The sequence below is a fragment of the Schistocerca gregaria genome, chromosome 4, assembly GCF_023897955.1.
Source record: "Schistocerca gregaria isolate iqSchGreg1 chromosome 4, iqSchGreg1.2, whole genome shotgun sequence".
Taxonomy (NCBI): Eukaryota; Metazoa; Arthropoda; class Insecta; order Orthoptera; family Acrididae; genus Schistocerca; species Schistocerca gregaria.
Window position 1 is genome coordinate 549,331,176 of NC_064923.1, and position 18,087 is coordinate 549,349,262.

The 18,087-nt window shown below is 36.8% G+C and overlaps 1 protein-coding gene across 2 annotated transcripts in view; it reads left to right on the forward strand.

Moving 5' to 3' along the window:
* Positions 1–18,087, forward strand: part of LOC126268106 (WW domain-containing adapter protein with coiled-coil homolog) — a 95,462-nt gene that overhangs the window by 39,401 nt on the left and 37,974 nt on the right. For both annotated transcript variants that reach the window (XM_049973620.1, XM_049973619.1), the window contains one exon: positions 7,386–7,584. In XM_049973620.1, the coding sequence (XP_049829577.1) occupies positions 7,386–7,584 (199 nt within the window). The remainder of the gene's footprint in view (positions 1–7,385; positions 7,585–18,087) is intronic.

The window sequence follows — 18,087 nt, forward strand, 5'->3', positions numbered from 1 at the left end:
CCTCAGAGCTACCCATTCTTCTTCTACTGTGTTTCTTTCTGTTGTTTCTGTTGTTCCCTTATGCTCTCCTTGAAACTCTGTACAACCTCTGGTTGAGTCAGTTTATCCAGGTCCCATCTCCTTAAATTTCCACCTTTTTGCAGTTTCTTCGGTTTTAATCTACAGTTCATAACCAATAGATTGTGTGGTCAGTCCACATCTGCCCCTGGAAATGTCTTACAATTTAAAACCTGGTTTCTAAATCTCTGTCTTACCATTATATAATCAGATACCTTTTAGTATATCCAGGGTCCTTCCACGTATACAACCGTCTTTCATGATTCTTGAACCAAGTGTTAGCTATTATTAAGTTATGCTCTGCACAAAACTCTACCAGGCGGCTTCCTCTTTCATTTCTGTCCCCCAATCCATATTCATCTACTATGTTTCCTTCTCTCCCTTTTCCTACTCTCGAATTCCAGTCACCCATGACTATTAAATTTTCGTCTGCCTTCACTACCTGAATAATTTCTTTTATCTCATCATACATTTCATCAATTATCTCATCATACATTTCATCAATTTCTTCATCATCTGCAGAGCTAGTTGGCATATAAACTTGTATTACTGTAGTAGGTGTGGGTTTCATGTCTATCTTGGCCACAATAATGCGTTCACTATGCTGTTTGTAGTAGCTTATCCGTACTCCATAGGGGAGCAATATTCTAGATTTTAAGGACACTGTGTGTTTTTTAGGCCTGCTGTTTGAATTGAAATTAACCTGGAAACTGCATTTGAAAGACCTGGAAAAAAAAGTGTTTCAAATCAGTGAATATTTTGAAATACCTCACTGGAAAGCAATAGGGCTGACAGGTCATGCCTGTTGCAGTTGTACAGGGCATCACAGTTAGATTATGGAGACGTGTTTTATGGATAAGTTTGTATTTCCTATCCCAGGATGTTAGATGCTGTCCACCATGAGAGCATTTAGGTATTGACTGGATCATATCAGACCAACCCAGTTTAGTATGTGTGCAGAAGTTCGTGAACCACCTCTTTGGATTAGACAGTGCTGCCTACTGGTTCGGCAGGACCTTAAAGTCTCAGTGTGGCCCCAATCATTGCATTTAGTGTAGCAATCCACTCTAACTTTGAGCAGCTGTTCAGGAATTGGCCCCTTGCGACCAAGGCATTTGGGATACATGCTGCTGATTGTCTCAAGCATCTGGATATATCAGGCCTCCAAATACATAACCAGGGATGGAATGAATTGCTGTCTTGGCATCATCAGAGGCCCAAAGTGATTTGAAGTTTGTTTTCATCAGTTTTCATCAGTTTTGTGTGTGTACCACAGTTTCATCATTGTTTATATGGATGGAACAAGAGAATACCCTCAGTTGTCCAGCTGTTTCCTCTGATAAGATTTTCAAAGTGTGCCCTCCAGAACAGTTTAAAAATTATGATGTGGAGTTGTATGGCATTAATGACTGCACAGGAGTGGATTGGCAGGCATCACAGGGCAAGGTTTCTCATCTGTTCTGACTCATTAGTGCACTACAACTGGTCTGCCAAGTGTATGTGGTAGACAAGTTGATTCACTCATGGTTCAGCACGTCTAGATGGGGTGTTCATTGATGTGCCATCCCCTTGCACACCATCCTCTCATTATCTGAGAGACGAATTGCATCGGTGGAAAACTGAATGTTTGGAAGTGGCAGAAAATGAATTGCTGTCACTTAAATCACACAGATATGGTGGACTTCATGCCGGCTTTACCATTGGCAGGAGTTTTGCCACCCAAACTGCATGTAGAACATAGCCCTGAACTCATGGTTCCCTCCTCTAGCAGGAGGATCCACCACTAAGGTTGTGTGTGCCACTTTCGATTCAGTATATTTTAGATGTGTGTGTCGTAATACTGACATCACTGTAGCCCTTGATTTGGTTGGAGATATGTCCACCATCCTCACTGACACACACACACACACACACACACACACACACACACACACACACACACACACACACACACCAATGTTGCATGGGTCCTGAAATTTTGTGAACTGCTGGACCTCATTCCTAAAGTGCTGAGGAGGGTGTGCACAGATCGTCCCACTATTAGCACATATCTTTAAAAAGTACGACTTGGAAGTGTTAATTTTCAGTATGTACTGATTGTGGTATTTGCTGTCAACTTGCCTAAATAGAGGGTGGTCAGAAACAGTGTGAAAAACTTGTAAAGATGCTGAAGGGTATGTTGTGCTAGGAAATAATTGTTGTCCATTTCTTGTATTGCTCTCTTGTTCAGTTTTAGGAAACCAAATGAAGAATATGTTTGGCGATTTTCTCTCTCTCTCTCTCTCTCCCTCTCTCTCTCTCTCTCTCTCTCTCTCTCTCTCTCTCTGGCCACTTGAATCCACACACTCAATGGCCTGATTAGATAACTTCAGTGCTAATTAAATTGGAAGCGGCACAACCTTTTAAACTTTTTTCGTAACTGTTACTTCTCAGCACATCTTACACTGCAGCACCCTTACAAGCTTTTCAGACTGTTTCTGACCACCCTGTAGACTGTTTTCAATCTCATTTCTTATTCTGATCTGTTTAGTTTCCATTAACTCTTAGCAAATCAAAAATACAACCTACCATTTATGAAAAAGTATTTTCTTGCAAACTTCAGTTACGATTTTTTCTGTACATTTATTTCTGCATACTGATAGTGGCATACTTTTCAGAGCTGACACAGCCATCTCCTGCCTTGTCGCATATTCTTACTGTGTCTTGCGCAGATTCTGCTCAAGCCTCCCCCCACCCCCCCCCCACCCACCACCCACCACCCCCGCCCCTCCTAACAATTTCTGTCTCGCTTTGAATTTATTCTGCAGATCAGTGTGCTTACTGTTTCGGTTAGTTACAATTTCTGTGTGAAAATTGTTACACTCTATATCATCTTGGGCTAGTTGTAGAAAGCATTTGACCTGAAATTAATCCAGAAAATGACCTCAGATGAAGCTTAGCTCAGAAATCTGTGTTGTGTAAACATTAAACGCAGGTTATATTGGAGTGAAGCAGGATCAGCTTTGACTGACGAAAATTCGCGGATCAAAGTCAGGTTCAAATGTAATTGTCAGTTTACAGTGTAGTGACATTACAAAAAGTTGTTTTGCACAAATACAAATTGAAATAACAAAGAAGTTTTTATTGACACGTAACTATGTAACTACGCTACTTCCACACCACTGAAGCTTAAAATTACTTCTTCATCATTTGCCCCCCCTCTCCCTATGATCTATAAGGTTAGGTTAAGTGGGCTGGTCTGTGAATACCAGGGGAAACCATGAAAAAATTGTCAGTTTTCTAAACAGTGTAAATAAGATTTGTAAGCCCATATAATGCTTACCATCTTTTAAGACATCTTTTGGGAACATTTTTTTGCTTGAATCACTGAATTTGCTCATACCTTTTTTGATTGAATTTTTTTGTTGCAAGTGAATAAACCACGCTAATTATTTATGTACATCATAGCACATATTACTCAAAATACAAAAAAGTAGGTTGATTTTTCCTGTAAGTTCTTTACACTATTATCTTTAAAGCAGACTATTGAAAAGAAGGTCCTGATTTAAATTTTTATACAAAAGTTCTAAATATGATTATCAAAAATTTTGGAAATGAATTAGGGGTTTTTCTTTAAAAAAAGTATTTTGTTTTTGAAGTTAAGTCACAAGACTAGTCTGCTTGTTAGTTAAGCATGTTTTAAGACAGTATACAGAATTCCAGCTCTCTATCTTTAATAGTTTTTAGCCAAAGTGTACCAGAACATGAAATAATTTAACTTTTGGAAATTCGAGTTAAAGTTAAAACTTGCTTTTTATATTAAACTTGGATGGCACTAATACATACTAGGTCCATATTCAACTTGTTTCTTGTGTTGTTCTTCCTCCAGTCTCTTTTTCACACTTCTTATTCTTGCTTCTTTGGTGGCTTCCAACACTGATTTTTCTGCTCCGAAAAGTCTCCTTCGGTCAATAGCTAGTAGTTCTTTGCATATTTAGTCCATGAGCAGTTCCATAACATTAAGCCTTGACACTGCACCATCATTGAAATGTAGAACAGCTTGTAGCACACCTATTTTCAAAGTATTTATTCCTACTAGAACAGTTTTTGGTATTTGTTCTCATATACAGTTGTTGAAATATTCATTTGGGTTGGGAGAAGTTCAAAGATCGGTTATTTTTTGGTTTACTTACCTCCAGCTTCATAACATGACACTTTTGAGAATAAATACTGTGTGTTTAGGATATATGATTAATTCTGCATTCAAAATGTGATAATTGTGATGAGAGCCGAATTCTGCTGTTAATGGATCCAAGTTCAGTGCTATGCAATGCAGCGGAGTTATAAACAGAGTACAGTTTCTGACCTAACGTCAAAATTGACCACCAGGCAGCAGTGTTTATACAGTTGGCCCTTTGTGTGTTAAAGGCAGTTTCACTTAAAGATAATGCTTGTCACTTCCTTGTAATGTTGAAACTTCTACACTCGGCAGGTAATTATCAAGATTTGAGGCATGGAAGTAATTTGTAATTAATATAAAGAAATGGTGCATACTGCATAATTTCTTTGTTGAGTAAGACTAACACTGACAAGTATCCCTTCTGGTGTTCAGTCTGTTCTTGGTCTTATGCACACACTTTGCACTAGAAATAAATGGCTTACTAAATGCTCAGCATTGTATTCATGAGATTGGGATATGTCCTGTTCTTCATTTATCACATTTTTCGAATATTCCACTAAACCACTGAATGAGGACACACACACACACACACACACACACACACACACACACACACACACACACACACACACAGAGAGAGAGAGAGAGAGAGAGAGAGAGAGAGAGAGAGAGAGAGAGAGTGTTAAAAATATATAACTAATTGAAAAATAACCAACTTTTTACTTGTTTCACAAAAACTTTATTTTTAATATTGTAAAAAGTTGCAAAGAATAACTGAAGCATTTGAAAAGTTCGGAAAATGCAAATAGTATAATTATTCTCCTATTGACATGACCACATAGACCGGTCTCCTCTTGCAGTTGAAAGTCTTTTTCTCAAAATCTGATATCACAGAGCTGTAACATCGATGCTGTTCGTTTGTATTTTCACATTGTGCCTGAAGGACCAAAGAATCACTTCAATCATATTTATGTATGCATATAACCTTAGTTGTGAAATGAAGACAAATGTTGAATGATATATGCCTTTAATGTTTAAATATTTTGAAAATTGTTTTGTCTGCTAATCTAATGAGACATAATAGCAGCATTTGAGGGCTAGCTTCACTGCAAGTATGTTACAAATTGCACCTCACATGCAAGTGGACATTGCTTTCATTGTTTACCTTACATAGGCTTCACAGCCATTTGTTTTTGCCTTGTTAGGACGTTTTGTAGCATTTTCGTTTCTTCCCACATGAGACGTATCATTTATCTCCATTTTGTTTTCACATGATGGTCAACTTTGTGATGTCTGACATTTGAATATTCTATCTTGTTTATATATTATTAACACTGACATTGTATTAGTTTCATATTGAAAAAGATTTAAAATACTGAAATCAAAATGTAATGCTACGAACATTTTAGTATTGAAGATGTAGTGCAGAATTGATAAGTTTAAAATGTCTGTCTGTTGTCAGCAAATCTCTTCTACAATCGACTCATCTTTAGTTGTGGAGTAACACCACTAGGCACTAACATTACAGCTTAAAATGGGTGCCTTCATGTAGATGAAAAGATGACTACAAGATTTTAATACTTAGATTTTGATGTATTTGGACACATTACTTGTTAATCTTTTTTTCCCTCACACATCTGTGGGATATCACTATCCTAACACCAGGCCCATCAGTTTGGGACAGTAATAAACATGTTCCATCACAAGAATAATTCCAGTTTTTACTCACCGTATTTTAAGTTCTGTTAGCATGCTTTGCTTCCGCGACTAGTTTTCCTGTGTGTTACTGGGTTAATTTTTGACCTTCCCATATTCGCAGCATCTACTAATGTTCAGATCTTCTTCTTCAGGTCTCTAATTATTATGTCTGGTTTGTTGGCCAAAATACGTGTGTCTGTATCTGCTGACTGAAAAGGATCCTGGTTTCATTGATGGTGGTAACACTCTTTGGCTATTGTCTGTACCACTGTCCTGACACTGGTAAGCCCACTTCTCAACAGAGATAATTTGCAGAAATTGCCTCTTACATATGGATGTTTTGCAAATTGAATTCATCCGGAGATAGGATGAATTATGTTTCAGATTAAAAATGGCATGGTATGCATTTGTGGTCTTTGAGATAAATTTCATGATTTCTTCCGATAGTGTGGTCATGTACCACAACAAACAATACTCTGCTGTCTGTCTTTGAGTAGCATTTTGTCTGCTCTATACATTTTGTTTTACTAATTATATTGGTGTTTATTCTTTTAAATGCTTATTTTGTGTCCCTTTTGGATTCAGTCCTCCCCCTCAATTAGTCCTTTATTACACCTCCAACATTTATAAATTGTTCTTCCTCAGTTGCAACTACCCTTTTGAAATGTATGGAGAGGACTAAATTGAATGATTATCTTCTACATTTTCCGTGTGCTTGATTGCCCCCACTATGTCAGATATGATCATTTCCTTTTTGCTTAGTATTGAAGCCCTGGATGGTTCTCGTTTTTTCTGATGATGTATTTCATTGTAATATAAATATGAGTCTACTTGATGCAAGTAGGGGTGAGAGTATGCAAGATAAGTTAGTGTGCTTGTTTTTTATGCAACACTGTGAAATACTGCATAAGACACACGCTACTGCATAACACTGTACTATGCCATTATCCCTGTAATGCAGTTGGTACTTATTATAGGTATCTTCATTATTACATTCAGTTGGATTTTCTGATTTGTTTCCAAAAGTTTTACACCTTGAAAATGTACAGTTTTCATTTCTGCTCAGTTCAGCTATTCTCCATACTACTCAGCCTCCCCAGTTACTTTTGTAACTACTGCGATACATTCTTTCTTTGTTCATAGCTATGAATTAATTAGTAGAGCCATACCAAGTCAAAATTACCCATCACATGAAGTTTGTGCCCTTCTTGGAAAGTGTCATTGAAATCTGGCTGGCCATATAGAATGATCAACCTGAAGAATTAAATAATAAAATATACACCTGGATTTAGGATTATGAAAACATGTAATGACTCTTTAATAAAAATATCCTCTTCTACTGATAACTTGTCTCCAGACAATGAATTAAAAATTAGAGCTTCAGTTGGAACAGTGGTATTTCTTTCTTTGTGATGTATTTAAAATAATCTGTTCACAGAGAGGAAGTATATAAGAGAAATTGTTATTTCAGGATAAACGTGAAGAGAGAGAGAGAATTGCACGTGTTGGTGATTGGTCAGAGCACATCAGCTCTTCTGGGAAGAAATATTATTACAATTGCAAGACAGAAGTTTCGCAATGGGAAAAACCTCGTGAATGGATTGAACGAGAGAGGTGTCGTGAGAAGACAAGGGAGTCAGATCGCAGCTACAGCAGTACCAGCCGATCATGTGAATATTTTTATGATTTCTGTTATGTCTTATGACCTCCTGTCTTTAGTAATAGCCATGCTCAAAATAAATCAAGCATTTGTTTGTGATTTATTTTATTGTGTTTTTAACTACAAATTTGCACAATCTGCATATTAGTGCTGAGATAATTGTTGTCAAAATGTGATTTCCTACAGGAAATATATCCATTGTTGGACATTGTAGATAGTTTAGAGTGCACTTTTAATTCAGGGAAACAAAATGTTCTTCATACATTTTTTCTTTTAATTTGGTAAAATTTTGATCCCCGAGTCATTAGTTTGTTAAATAGAACATGATTATGTGGTTAAAGCAGGAATAAGAAATGAAAACTAACAATTTAATCAGATGGGGGTTGGCTTTACTTGTATGGTACGTGGAGTGTTGCTACAGACTGCTGTAAATAAAATTGCATTGCTTCTGAAGGATGGTCACACCACATTTTGGTGGAGAGCATTTATTGTCATCCAGTCCTGTTTACAGCAAGGCATCCCAAGGAAGACTAAACCTCATTGGACGTTGGGATGGGATGATGCAGAATTCTTCAAAACTGCCAATGTGATGTGCACTATATGCGAGCTGGTGCTCCTGAGTTCCAATCAAACAATAGTTGGACATTTATTCATTCAGAAGAGGGCCATTCCACACCAAGTGGTCTAATTTCAAATAAAGTTCATATATGTCTGTAAGGGATTTTGCTGAAATTTTTTGTGAACATTCATATATGGTCCAACATTGATAAAGTTTCACATCATTAATTCAATACTTACGGAGTTGTAGTCTTTTGTTTGACCACATAGTGGAGCTATCAGCAGTGCTTCCATGAGTTTTGGCGGCTTTGAAACATAATATTGTGGTGGTTCCCTGTGTGTGTGTGTGTGTGTGTGTGTGTGTGTGTGTGTGTTCGAAGCTACCTTTTACTGTTCCTGAAGTACAGTCACCTTTTTATTTTGCTCTCATGGTCCAGCTACTCTGTAAATGGTTGTGTGTGAATTTATTCTTCCTGATTTTGTCTCCGGTGGAGTGATGCTGTGGGAGAGTCTCTCTGTTTTCAGCTGCTGAATGATGAACACATCTTCAACAATAATCTCTGTGTTGCTTTAACTATGCATAGTAATTTTGAAGACAGATCCAATCATCAATAACTTATAGCTTCAAACACATCAATCAGTATATCTGATTACCAAGCTCAATGTAAGATCTTAGATTTACAGTTCTTCATCTGTCTCTAATATTTACATTTTAGTATATCCATATTTCTCTGAGATGTTCATAAGAGCCCCAAGGGATGTCACCAAGGCACAAATGCCCTTGTGCAGGAAGTGCTACTGTGCTCACCATGCCACACCTTGCTCCCGATGTTATGCTACTATATATGCACCATTTGCACAGATCACAGATCGGGGTGCGCACAGTATATTTTTCAAAATACGTAAAATAGTTGTAAAAGAATCATCATCTTTAATCAACATGAGCACCTTCAATGGAACATACGTCATTCTCACCAATAACCCGTGCTACCGTACAATATCTGTGGCGATATTTTCTTAAAAGAAACAAAACTAGACCATTTTGTACAACTTTTTGCACTTTCTTAACTGAAGTAAGAATAATAAAAGATTTCCTGGCATAATTGGGTATGGATAATTTGAAACAAAGTCAACCGAAAAAACGTGAAGTTTAGCTTTTTATATCTCGGGAAGTAATTGTGGGATGCACCTGAAACTTAGCACATATAAACTTAGCAATACAAGGTCTTGGAATATATAATTTCATCCTCATATTGCTCCCCAACAGTTCTCAAATAGTGGGCAAAGTTGACGATTTTTGTAAATACTCACTTTTACAAAAAGGTCTTCTACAAACTAATTGTTTTCATTAGAAAGACCACATTATAAACCACCTAAAAAGTTGTATTTGCTTTCACAGTGTGAGCATTTAAGGCAATAAAAAGATGGCAAGTTAGAGGTACATTGAAAATGGACCAATATTCCACTAATTCTCAAATTAAATTTGACGTATAGGGTGTAGAAAAAATTCTACCACCAGTCACAGAAAAAGGTTATTTATTTGTCACGCGACAGTTTCGGGCTTGTGCCCATCCTCAGGTGTTTATACATTCATGTACATGTTTATATTGCTGGAGATCACTGTATAAATAAAAAAAAATATTTGCTGATGACTAAACAGATACAAGTGGAACAGTTATAAGTCGCAATGCAGAATTTGTCGAAAATATATCTGTACTTACATAAAGATGAAGCATCATTATTATAGTTACGCTATGGTGACAGTTTTCCACTTAGTTGCGCACTTATCATTTTCATGTCCATAATTCGGTTTTATAAATTTTAACTGCATATTTCACTTTTACAACGTGCACTCATGAAATATAGTGTTTACACATTGTCCTATATGCCCCATGGTCAACTCGGGAAACAGTCCAGCATATTTTATTAGCTAGAAACTTAAAGACACTCTTAGTAACTTTTATACCTGTGCAAGCAATTTCTCGGTTAAGAATAGCTTGAACTTATTGAGCATATCAAAGACTTACCAACACCAGAGGATGCCAAATTTTTGCTTCAGTGGACATAATAAACCTTTACACCAACATTCCTATACATGATACTATTCAGATAATTGAAAACAACCTATCAAAACACAAAAAGCTACCCAAGGCTGAGATGTGTGAACTCATTGACCTGCTAGAACTAATCCTATCACACAGTTATTTTACGTTTAATAACAAAAGTTATTAACAAGAAGATGGTCTTGCGATGGTCAGAAAATAAAATTTTCAGATCAGACAGGTCACTTGAAAATAAAATAATGCACTACAAAAGGTATGTGGATGATAATATTATCTTGTGCAATGGTACAACTGAATGGATCGAGAAACTAGCTAAAGGCCTTGACAGCATGCACACCAACATCAACTTCACTGTAGAACATAGAGTAGATAAAGGCGTAAATTTTCTTGACCTTCTCATATCTAATGTAAACAACAAACATGCCTTCGAGATTTACAGAAAACCCACCATTAGTGATGTTGTCATTAACAACTCCACATGTCATCCAGTACAACGCAAAATGGAATTCTTCAGATCCACACTTAATCGTATACATAAAATCCCACTCAGCCCCCATGACGAACAAAAAGAAATTGACATTATTAGGGAAATTGCACATAGAAATGGATAAAACCCAGAGTTAATTGACAAACTTAACAACAAAATCAAAAAGAAACAATGCCCACCTCAGATCCACAAGAAGGAAAAAAACACATTTGCCCACATAACCTTTACAACAGTTAAAGCGACATTATCGTAATTTGTGAAAGTCATATTGTAAACACAAGCTGTAACTGTCATTTTCGTAATTTGTTACAGCTTTCAAAATTTTATGTATGTAATATCATTCAACTTCGTAGATCTAAGTTGTCTGACAAAAATGTGAACAAAAAAAACTTTGCAGCTTATAATAGCTTTTCAAGTTTCTATATATGCAACATCCTTGCACTTTCTGTGGCTAAGTTCTTTGACCAGAACTAGACATTTCTGTATGAGTGACATCTTTACAACTCCTACTTTTTAGTTCTTTTACGACAGCCCACGTTTGTGTGTAAACACAGTGTATTTCAGAAATGCACGTTGTAATAGTGAAATCCGCAGGTAAACTTTATAGAACTGAAATATGGACGTGAAAATATGTGCAACTAAATGGCAAAACTGTCACCACAGTGTAACTATAATAATGATACTTCATTTGTACGTAGATACAGATATATTTTTGACAACTGCTGCATTGTCACTTACAATTGTCCCATTTGTAGCTGTGTAGTCTCCAGTATTGTGACAGGTAGCAGAAATTTTGCTGCCCTCTGTGAAGGAACAGTCACAGAGTTCAACAGCACACACTGTGGATAAAATTCATTTAAATCTGACATCTTTTATAATGTTCTACAATTGTTTATTACTGTCCGTGGAAGATATCAAAAGTACCAAGCTTGAATCAGAGAAGCAGCAAGTAAGTAGCTTTTTTATTTAGTTAGACATCACTGTAACATTCAGCTCTACAAATTTCTTTTTATAAAAAAATAAAATGGAATAAGGAGCCCAATGTAAAAAAAGTTTTCTCTTTTTTGGGACCCTAATAATTTACCTAATCACATTTGAAAAGTGTAATTTTTGTGTTCTGCCTCATCAGAATTTCTTCCCAATCAGTGCCATCACTGGCATCAACTGGCCGGCAGTGTACTTTACCTAATGACATTCTATATCAAATAATGAAATGGGTAGAAAATTCAAGTAGCTCAAAGTAAACATAACCTTAGGATCCTAAAAGAGACACCTACTAGTTTTGGCCTCTGACAAACAAAAATTTATCTTAGAGATCCTCTGTAAAGAACTTCTTATCTGGTTTGGGAACCTGAGGTAAAGAAACTCAACAGAGTCTGCTGTTGCACTGCTATTGGGTGTGGCCCCTATTAATTATGAGGATACTGGTTTTCTCACTTTAAAAGGAACCAGCGGTGGTTAAGCAGACTTGCCAAGTATTGAGATCTGTCCATAATTATTATGATTTCTGGCTTAAAATTAAGGTCTCACAGGAGCCTCTGCTAAAAGTATGGAATTGACTATTTCATTTATTTACTGGTTTTACAGTTCAGTGTTTTTCGTTGAATTATTTTGTGAACCAGTGTTGCTTCAGTACACAGTACCCTTTTATCATCTGTTTAGCACAATTTTCTACTACACTGACACCTTGCTGATGTCACTTCTGAGGGTGCATAAACTTGTAGTCATGTTGTGAATTGGCATACTGATGTTCACACTGTGACATTGCTGTCAAGTGTAAACCAATTGAGTAGCATTTAAATGACCTCTTGCAATTTTATTAGTTTCTTTCAGGCACAGGTAAAGGAAAGTAAAATTTAATGTAATTATTTCTTTTTAAAGTCACATATACTCTACCAGAGTGCTTCCTTTATTAGGTGTCTTCCTTGTCTCTTCACAATTACATTGCAAGTATTTTGAACACATCATTAGCAACTGTGGCCAAAGTTCCCAAGTGGCTAGTGACATCAGTGTTCTATTCTGTGTTTGTGAGCATTATAATTTTTATCCTGTATGAAGTATTCATTTGGTTGCATGTAAGTATCAATAGTTTAAAGTCCTTGATTGTGCTTTCTGGTTATGCAATGTTTTTTTGTTTTGTCCTTTGAAAATTGTTCGTACTTCACACTCCTCTAACATTTGGCTTTAAAAAAGCATTTGTATTTTACATTTTGAAAAACATAACGTTGAGATCTGATTTTTAGATTTCCAACAACTCTCCTGTCTTTCTTACGAGGGAATAAGGCCTAAATTTTTACTTTCAGGAGTTATAATTAAACTTAAAGTTGGATTTTTTACTGTCAGTTTTTTGAAAAAATTCTGGGGCAGGCCTCCAGGATCCCCCCCCCCCCCCCCCCCCCCAAATTCTCTTGTTCCTATTATTGATACTTCTTTTGAACTTGGCATATCTGGTTAAGCCGCCATGCACCATACCAACACATCAATACAATTTTTCGTACTAATGTTCTGCAAACTATGCTAACCGTTGTTGCACTATACCGTAAACCAGAATTAAAATAGCATATCAATAGCAATACACAATAAAAATACATACTAATCATTCTCTATAACATAAATCTACTTCGAAAAATGTTATGAAGACTGCTGTGTATGTCACCAAACTTTACACATTGTGACAGTGATGTAAAAATTGCAGGTAATTTATACAGTGTGTACTGCAGTTGTTATGCAACAATTTTACTGCCTTGATCTCCACTGCCTCAGTAATGCACATTTTGATTGTGAAGTTTATAAACAGTTTGATTCTGTACTAATGCAGAAAAACAGACTCCAATAGCCGTTGTTCTGCCTTTCTCAGAGAGTACTAAACAATTGTAGAACATGGATGTTGTCAGATTTGAGTACCAGCAGAATATGGGTCCATTTTAAGTGCACCTCCACCTTGTTGGCATTTTCTGGGGCCTTTATGCTTGCATTGTGAAACAAAATACAGTTTTTCAGGTTGTTTACAACTTGGTCTTTCTAATGCATATCACGGAAGACTTTTTGTAAAAGTGGACCAAACGTATATATTTTTTACATTTTTAGAGAAAGTGTCTTTTTTGCCCTCAGATTGTAAGTTATTGGAAAGCAGTGAAATTTTGTATTTGAAGTTCTTGTATTGGTAAGTTGTTGAGTGCGTTGTTTCAGGGTTATCCTGCAGTTATTTTCGGAGATATAAAAAACCAAACTTCACATTTTTGTCGCAAGTCTATTTTTTAAGTGGGCTTTGCTTCAAGTTATTTCTGCAAATCTCACAGGAAATTTTGTATTATTATTTTGCTGAAGAGAGACTCAATGTCAAATTTTGATTTGTTTCAAGAAAATATTGCCGGAAATATTGTGCCTCGAAGCTGCCGACAACTCACAGATGCACTGTTGATAGCTGTGTCATAGGGTCAAACAAATGACTATATCTCCGGAAGTATTAAATTAATGATAATGAAACTTTACTTAAGTTCATTGGGAACATGGACAATTGTTCATGAAAATTTTAATCAAAATTCGTGATGGTCATGTGGGAACCTCTAGATCACTTGGCATGGAATGATCCAACCCTGCCATAATAAATCAGTTTTCCCACTCTCCTCTGTTATTTCAAAAAATATTCTGGTAATTATATGAAGTATGTGTAATTCAACTGAAAGAATTCGGTGATAACTTGTCAAGTAGGCAATGTTGCACATTGGCAATCTGAGATGGAAACAGTGATAAATCAGGAACTTTTGCTACAATTAGTCCATAGTGAGTTAAATTTAATGTTGTTGAAGATTTTAAAAATATATGCAGGGCAAAAGTAAATAATGCTGAATCTGAGATGAGAAACTCACATGCAGTCATAATTCTAAAGTTCAGTTCTGGAATCAAAGAATAGTGCCAGAAAATACTTGAAATGGAATTTTGGGGCACAGACTTCCATGGCTTTCACATTTTGTTTTGGTGTTCATTCCAAAGACTGGTTTGATGCAGCTCTCCACTCTATTCTGTGCAGGCTTTTTCATCTTCGAATAACTACTGCAACATCCATCTGGATATGCCTACTGTACTAATCTCTTGGTCTCCTCCTAAGATTTTTTACGCCCCACTCTTCCCTCCAGTATAAAATTGGTGATCCTGTGATGTTTTAGAATGTGTCCTGTCAACTGATCCTTTCTTCTAGTTGGATTGTATTAAAAATTTCTTGTCTCCCTATTCTGTTCAGTACTTCCTCATTAGTTACATGATATAACCATCTAATCTTAATCATTCTTCTGTGGCACCACATTTCAAAAGCTTCTGTTCTTTCTTTTCTAAACTGTTTATTGTCCGTACATGGCTACACTCCACACAGATATCTTTAGAAAAGCCTTCCTTTGACTGAAGTATATATTTGATGTTAACAGACTTCTTTTCTTCAGAAACATGTTTCTTGCCATTGCCAGTCTAAATTTTATGTCTTCTCTACATTGGCCATTGAAAATTATTTCGCTGCCCAAGTAGCTAAACCCATCTAGTGCTGCAACTGTGTCACTAATCTAACACTTTCAGCATCACCTGATTTAATTAGACTACATTCCATTCCATTATCCTTGTTTTGCTTTTGATGTTTATCTTATATCATCCTTTTAAGATGGTGTAAATAAAATAGAAAGAAACTTCCACATGGGAAAAATATATTAAAAACAAAGATACCAAGACTTACCAAGCGGGAAAGCGCCGGTAGATAGGCACAATAAATAAAACACACACACACACACACACACACACACACACACACACAGGAAAGGAGAGGGAAAGGATGTGGGTTTTAAGGGAGAGAGTAAGGAGTCATTCCAATCCCGGGAGCGGAAAGACTTCCCTTAGGGGGGAAAAAAAAGGACAGGTGTACACTCGCGCGCGCGCACACACACACACACACACACACACACACACACACACACACACACACACACACATCCATCCGCACATACACAGACACAAGCAGACATTTGTGTATGTGCGGATGGATATGTGTGTGTGTGTGTGGCGAGTGTACACCTGTCTTTTTTTTCCCCCTAAGGGAAGTCTTTCCGCTCCCGGGATTGGAATGACTCCTTACCCTCTCCCTTAAAACCCACATCCTTTCGTCTTTCCCTCTCCTTCCCTCTTTCCTGAAGAAGCAACCGTCGGTTGTGAAAGCTAGAAATTCTGTGTGTGTGTATGTGTGTTTTATTTATTGTGCCTATCTACCGGCACTTTCCCGCTTGGTAAGTCTCAGAATCTTTGTTTTTAATACATCCTTTTAAGATGCTGTACATTCCATTCAACTGCTCTTTTAAGTCCTTTACTGTGTCTGACAGAACTACAATGTTGTCGGGATAGCTACAAAAGTTTTTATTTGTTCTCTGTGAACTTGAATTCCCACTCCAAAATTTTCTCATATTTCCTTTACTGTTCAATCCATTTACATTTTTCAGTAACATTAGGGATAGGCTATAACCCTGTCTAACTCCCATCTCAACCATTGCTTCTCTTCCATGCCCCTCAACTCTTAAAACTGCTTCTGTTCAAATTATAAGTATCCTTTTGCTCCCTGCATTTTATACCTGCTACCATTAGAATTTCAAAGAGAATTTTCTAGTCAGCATTGTCAAAAGCTTTCTGTAAGTCTACAGATGCTATAAATGTAAGTTTGCCTTTCCTTAACTTACCTTAAAAGATAAGTTGTAGGGTCAGTATTGCCTCTTGTGTTCGTATATTTCTCCGAAATCCAAACCAATCTTCCCCAAGATGAGCTTCTACAAGGTTTTCCATTCTTCTGTAAAGAATTCGTGTTAGAATTGTTCAGCCATGACTTACTACACTGATAGTTTGATAAGATTCACACCTGTCAGCACCTACTTTCTTTGTAATTGGAATTATTTCATTCTTTTAAGTTTGAGGGTATTTTGCCTGTCTCGTACATCTTGCACACTAGATAGAAGAGGTGGCTGGCTCTCCCAAGGCTATCAGTAGTTTTAATGGAATGTCATCTACTCCTGGGGTTTTGTTTCATCTTAGGTATTTCAGTGCTCTGTAAAATTCTTCTCACAGTATCTTATCTCCCATCTCATCTCCATCTAAGTCCTCTTCCATTTCTGTAATATTGTCTTCTATCTCCCTTGTATAGATCCTCTTCTTCCACCTCCCAGCTTTCCCTTCTTTGCTTAGGACTGGTTCTCCATATGAGCTCTTCACATGCATACAGCTGCTTCTTTCCTCCAAAGGTCTCTTTAATTTTCCTGTAGCCAGTATCTATCTTTCCCTTAGTGAAATATGCTTATGAATCCTTTCCTGTTCAGCCATTTTGCACTTCCTATCAATCTCAGTTTTTAGACATTTGTATTCCATTTTGCCTACTTAATTTGCTGCAGTTTTGTATATTCTCCTTTCATCAATTAAATTCAGTATCTCCTTCACTTCCCAAAGGTTTTTATTAGACCTTATCTGTTTTACCTATTTGATCCTCTGCTGCCTTCCCAGTTCTCTCTCTCGGAGCTTCCCATTCATCTTGTACCCTATCCCTTTTCCGCATTCTAGTCAACAGCTGCCTTATCCTCCCTCTGAAACTCTAGTTCTTTAAACTTCTCAGGGCCCTGTCTCCTTAATTTCTGACCCTTTTGCAGTTTCTTTAGTGTAATCTACAGTTCGTAACCAGTAAATTTTAGTCAGAGTTCACATCTGCCCCTGGAAATGTCTTACAGTTTCAAACCTGGTTCCGAAATCTTACAATTATATAATCAATCTGAAACCTTCCAGTGTCTCCTGGTCTCTTCCACATATACAGCCTTCTTTTTTGATTCTTAAACCCAAGTGTTAGTGATGATTAAATTAGGCTCTATGCAAAATTCTACCAGGTGGCTTTCTGTCATTGATCTTCCCCAGTCCATAATCACGTACTATTTTTCCTTCTCTTCCTTTTCCTACTATCGAACTCCAGTCCCCTCTCTCTATTACATTTTCATCTCTCTTAACTATCTGAATAATTTCTTTTATATCATCATAAATTTCTTCCTTTTTTTTTTTTTAAGTTGTGGTTCTTGTTGGTATATAAACTTCTACTACTGTGGTATGTGTGGACTTCATGCCTGTCTCTATTATGATAATGTGTTCACTATGCTGTTTGTTATCTTATCTGCATTTGTATGGAGTGTAGCCATGTATGGAAGTGAAACGTGGATGATAAATAGTTTAGGCAAGAAGAGAATAGAAGCTTTCAAAATGTGGTGCTGCAGAAGAATGCTGAAGATTAGATGGGTAGATCACATAACTAATGAGGAGGTATTGAATAGAATTGGGGAGAAGAGGAGTTTGTGGCACAACGTGACTAGAAGAAGGGATCAATGGGTACAACATATTCTGAGGCATT